The sequence below is a fragment of the Juglans microcarpa x Juglans regia genome, chromosome 1D, assembly GCF_004785595.1.
Source record: "Juglans microcarpa x Juglans regia isolate MS1-56 chromosome 1D, Jm3101_v1.0, whole genome shotgun sequence".
NCBI classification, from domain to species: Eukaryota; Viridiplantae; Streptophyta; class Magnoliopsida; order Fagales; family Juglandaceae; genus Juglans; species Juglans microcarpa x Juglans regia.
The window spans coordinates 44,257,080-44,263,012 of NC_054594.1; the positions used below are offsets into that span (position 1 = coordinate 44,257,080).

The 5,933-nt window shown below is 36.5% G+C and overlaps 1 protein-coding gene across 1 annotated transcript; it reads right to left on the reverse strand.

Annotated features, from left to right (window-relative positions):
• Window positions 1–970: 970 nt before the first annotated feature.
• LOC121261218 (protein LURP-one-related 12) lies at window positions 971–2,518 on the reverse strand. The gene is made up of 2 exons (XM_041163466.1): window positions 2,161–2,518; window positions 971–1,511 (listed from the first exon to the last, which is right to left on the reverse strand). The coding sequence occupies exons 1-2, from the start codon at window positions 2,383–2,385 to the stop codon at window positions 1,119–1,121; spliced, it is 618 nt and encodes a 205-aa protein (XP_041019400.1). The 5' UTR covers window positions 2,386–2,518; the 3' UTR covers window positions 971–1,118.
• Between the last annotated feature and the right edge of the window lie 3,415 nt (window positions 2,519–5,933).

The window sequence follows — 5,933 nt, forward strand, 5'->3', positions numbered from 1 at the left end:
AGTCAGAATCTCACAATCGAGATACAAGAACGATCAATACTGTCATTAGGGCAGACATCACTACAATTTAAACATGAGAAAAGTTGTTGGATTTCCTAAAATCATTCAAATGCACTGCAGCTGGTGCGACTCTCCACCTACAATTTGCACCAGAGGTTTTCGAGTCAGTCTTATGAAGGCATCGAGCTTGTGGTCCATGCATCGACAACCAATCCATGAGCGCTACACAAACTTTTACCATATATATAATATATTCAATATATAAATTTATTAATCGAACGTTAATTTCTCCGAAGATAAACTCAACTCTATATCTGCCGCATGCCTGTCCGTTTCCTACTCGCAGAAGTTTCAAGTTGACCTTACTGCATGCTAACTGGAAAACAAATTGTACGTTGAATAATTTGGTGGTTTATATATAACGATAATGACACCCAAGAAAAGTATTTTCCGTTGCATACGGTCCAGGTTGCAACTTGTCTAACTAGGCCATCAACCGATCGAAGACGCATTAAAATTCGTGAGAATTCCAATTTGTAGATAAAGAAAAACAGAACCCAAAAAGAAAAAAATATATATATATTAATTTGTAGGAAACTTTAGGAACTTCTTTGCTAGCGTGTTGTATGGATGCAGTTACGAAAAGATAATTCATTGAAGTTGTGTGTTTTTGCACCAGTACCAACTTGTTACGCTACTCTATATATCTTTCCAAAATCTGGACAAAACAAGCAATATTCTTTCTTGATAAGCACAACCATGAAAACTGGTATATTTTACAACGTGCAACAAGCAAAAGACTCGGCATTTGTTTCTAATTAAATAGGTGCACTAGGGCATGCATGCACTTTAAAATATGTGATCAACTTGGGGCTGAGAATATAATCCGCTTAATTTATTAAGTTCTAGTTGTAAACTAGTACACTTGTTAAAACAGTTTTTGAAGTGCCAGAGCCAACCCCACATGGTATTTCGTGTAATCTCTTTTTAAATTCGAGATATTAAGTACGATACATTAATATAGATCTTGAGCCAAGACAAGAAGTTCCCTATCAAACGACATGAGAGTCCAAACGTTAGATGCTAAACCCAAAACGAAAAACAAAAAACTACTACTACTAATCCTCTGTGATCGGCTCCACCTGCACACTCTCAGCAAAAGCATCATCGCCGTAGATCTGATCAAGAACAAGAACCAACCCCATGGCAAAAGCCCCATCGAAGCCAGGCTTGAGGCATAGAGAAAGAACGTCCTTGCCAAGCACCACATTAGTGGAAGCATCTACTTTGCGTCTGATCTCAGCCATCGATTCCTTTTCAGCATTGCAGATCGTGCAGCAGCGCTGTCGAAAGTTTCCATCGATCTGGTACTCCTCCCCCTGGTTTTCGTACACCTCCACGTTCACGCTCGAACGCCCGATGATCGATGACCTCCGCACGCTAAAGATCGGTTTCTGGCCCTCCCTTCTCTCCCCCTTGAAGCCCTCCCACCGGTTGTGCAGACTCGGCCTCTGTTTCACAATAAAGTCCTTGGGTTAGGATTTCAGAATCAACGAGTGGATGAGATTAGGAAGATGAAAATTGAATAAAATATTATTTTTTAATTTTTTATTATTTTAAATTTTAAAAGAGATAAATTACCATCGTCAATCCAAACCGAGCCGGCTCACTCGGTAATTGAAACGAGAATTTTAAGGTGCTTTTGATTTGTCATTAGCAAAACTTCCATCCATAAAGGTATAACCCCTGTCCGAGCTCGAGCTCACTCGGCACCGTTCAGGCAAACGAGTCATGAGTAGCACATTCAGTTAACTCAAATCAAATCGGTACCCATTAAAGGATACGAAAAACAGAGAAAACCCATCTAGGCTCACTTCATGTTCATACATATCGGGGTATAATTCAACAATGGTAAATCACATTAAACACAACTCGTCGACTTGACTCGGAATTGCCCATATTAATAATCTACCACAGTCCCTCGTAGCAGAGAGGATTCAAATCCGACCAAACCCGTTTAATGAAAATCAATCAGAAACGAACTGGGGAATTTGTTTTCTTTCCAGAAAATTATATATCTGACATGTCCGTAACATGAAAGAAGAAAGGAAAAAAAAAAAAAAAAAAAAAAAAAAAAAAAAAAAAAAACAGCTTCATTACCTTTCGCCTGACAGTGAGGAGGCACCTTCCGTTAGCGTCCATGAGAACGATTTCACCCCTGTCACGGGTATCGGGTCCGTACGAGTCGACTCTGAAGACCAACACGCCTTTGGGATCATACACAGTGAACCCATCATTGGCAAAGAAGAGAGAGGTCTTTAGAACAGTGAGCTGGGTCTCTTGCTTGTATACAAACCCAGCATCCACAACTAAACCTTGTTTCATTTCCGGCTTCCTCTAAAAATTTCCGAAGAATTTTTTATGCACAACAACGGAACGGTCTCCTTCTTTGTGGGCTTCGAGGTGTCTGTGAATAGGACCGTCGTGGAAATGCAAATGTTAGGAGGATAGATATTTCCGGCTGGTAAGGATATATAGGGAGGACACACGGTGAGGACTCGGGACTCAGTATTTCTACACGTGGGACGCGGTTCAGTGCGTTCGACCCTTTTCTTTTTCTTTTTTTCCTCTTTTTTTAAGAGTTGCTTTCTCGGTTTTTATATATATTATATATGTGGATGGAAATAACGCTACTATAACATTCTATTTGTTCCTTCATGGACCGTTCATTCATACATTTGGTTTTATTTGTTCTTTTATTTTTATTGTTCATATATTTATTTATTTTTTATTTACTGATAAAGAAAGTAATTATTAGTGTATTTTTTTATATTTTTTAAAAATATCAAAAAATATGAATAAGAAAAATTAAAAAAGAGAATTTGATCTAAAATCACGTCCAGCAGTTAAGCACTCTAGTAGCAGCATTCATGGCCACACGAATGCCATTATTCCTATCAGCCAGATATGCAGATGGGGTGACTCGAATACATTGAACTCGGTTGCTTTTGCTGACACTGCGTTGCCTCGCTGCTGGCAACTCGGATCAACGTATTATTAGATAAATAAATTATTTATATACACATTGTTTTAAAAGTAGAACTCACTATAAAAATAAAAATGAATAAAAAATATTTTTACAAAAATAAAAAAATTACATAAAAATAAATATTATAACTAACATAGTTATTCGTTAGATATATTTTATAATAAAAATAATTTTATAATTTTATAAATCACATCTAACCACGTCAGTTTGAATGTTTAATTTATATAATTTATTTGTAACTAGTATTTTTCAACTATCTTTTTAGTATGAATCACGACTTTAAATTCTGCATCTAACCACGTCAGTTTGAAGGTTTAATTTTATATAATTTATTTATGACTAAAGTATTTTTTAATTATCTTTTTAGTATGAATCACGGCTTTAAATTTATATCTAGTATTATTATGTTTGAGGTATTCTATAATTTATAAGATGTACTTTTAATCCTAAATTTATCATCTTTGTTTATATTAATTGATATAGTATAATAACGAGTGGGCATTTATCTATTGTTGAGAGTATTATTTTTATAGAGAAATGATTTGTACAAATTTTAAATAAATAAATTTCATGCAAGTTTTTGTAAAAAAGTAGACTCCACCTAAGAAAAGTATAAAAAAATTATTATTTATTAGTAAAACTCACATTTTCATAAAATGTTTATATGAAATTTATCTATTTAAATTTTGTACCTAATGTTACTCTTTTTTATATTATGCTCCGTTGTGTTAGGAATTTGGACCTACCAAATTCACCTCCAGGATCCATTTTTTAATGAAATATGAAGAAAATCAGAGAAATAATAATAATACAAGAATTTACGTGGAAACTCCCAAAAACAGAAGAAAAATCACCAGACCCAGAGAAGAAAATATACTATATGAAAAATTATTACAATCACACAATTTTTCTCCTCACCCCAAATGACACCCACAAAGCTTTCCCACTAGTAAAATTTTAACTCTCACTTCTTTCCTTTTTACAAGAAAAGGCTAATAGAGGATTTTTCTTAGAGTCACAAGTTATTAATTAAACTTATGACTTGGTGTAATTAACTAAGAGACCAAACACCCTATTTATAGGCCTTGAGGCCTGCTCCTTATTTTTTACCCACCGGTGTGGGACTCCAAAGGAGCAAACCCAACAATCTCCACCTTACGACTTTGGCTAATCCCACAGCCACGCTCCATCGCAATGAAGATCTTCATAACTTCTGCTATCATGCTCCACCATAGAAGCATACCCACTCAGAATAAACCAATTCCAAGCATTTCAATTTCGGCCCATGTCGAAAATAATTTTGCTGAAAAATTATGGTGCAACTTCTACGTTTGGCTTTCCTGGAAGTTCATCAGCAATCGACATGAATTTCCACCACACACCCTGCATTAATGCCAAATCAATGTCTGTGTGCAAACTTGTGGACCCACTAACATTAACACATCCTCTATTATGGCAACTTTAGGAATTAGCGGCATATCATGAGGATGTACATGTCCCTTTAACAGACATCATCTTCCATGCAGAGAGACACAACGTTAGTTTCATTACCAGTATCTCCATTTACTGACTTGGAGCCACTTGCCGAACCTGCTCCTGCTCTTGGATAATTTTTCTTGACGTGTCCAGATTGTCCACACCCCTAGCAGACTACTTTCTTCTTCATGGAGTTCTTCTTCTTCCCATTACCAGCTACTACCAATGCTAAGTTCTCAGGTGGACCATTTCTTCCATCACCTAGTCTTCTCTCTTCAGAAAAGAGTTTACTGGTAACCTCTGAAAAAATTATTTTCTCCTTCCCATGTATCAAATAGGCTTCATATTCTCATAGGAAGGTGGAAGAGACCAGATGAGTCTCAAGGCTTGATCTTCATCATCAATTTTAATTCCAATAGATTCTAGCTCAGAGACAATGCCATTGAGAACACTTAAATGATCTGAAATAGTTGTACCTTCACTCATATGCAGTGTATGAAATTGCTCCTTCAGGTATACCCGATTTGAGACGCCCTTCGTCTGATACAACTCTTCGAGCTTTTCCCAAAGTTCCTTTGCCGTAAATATTCCATACACACTTGCAAGAACATTCTTGGCCAGGCACAGACGTATTGCACTTGCTGCTCTTAAATCCAGATCCTTCCAATCTTCATCGCTCATTACAGATCTGCTCTTTGTTTCATCAGTCACGCTAGTTTCACTGCTGACTTCAGGGGTTGGTCTGCCCTTCAACGCCTTGTGTAATCCCGATTGAATCAAAACATCCTTGACTTGAACTTGCCACAAGCCAAAATTGATTCTCCCATCAAATTTCTCCACATCATATCTGATAGAATTTGAAGCCTTACTTCCTGACATTGCTTCGATGAATTTTTACCATAGAAATAAATGGTACTCATTAAGTAAGTTCGCAGGAAAGATTATTCTTCCCTAGACAGAACTTCAAGGCTCCCAAGAAAGATTGGAGGGTCACACTGGATCACTTAAATACCAATCTCCTAAACAGAACCTCTTTAGACTGTACGTATCCACACTACCACACCAAAGCTCCACCCACCAAAAAGAACCTAGTGGCTCTGATACCACTTGTTAGGAATTTGGACCTACCAAATTCACCCCAGGATCTATTTTTTGGTGAAATATGAAGAAAATCAGGGAAATAATAACAACACAAGAATTTACGTGGAAACTCCTAAAAACAGGAGAAAAACCACCAGACTCAGAGAAGAAAATACACTATGTAAAAAATTATTACAATCACACAATTTTTCTCCTCACCTCAAATGACACCCACAAAGTTGTCCTACTAGTAAAACTTTAACTCTCACATCTTTCCTTTTTACAAGAAAAGGCTAATAGAGGACTTTTCTTAGAGTCACAAGTTACT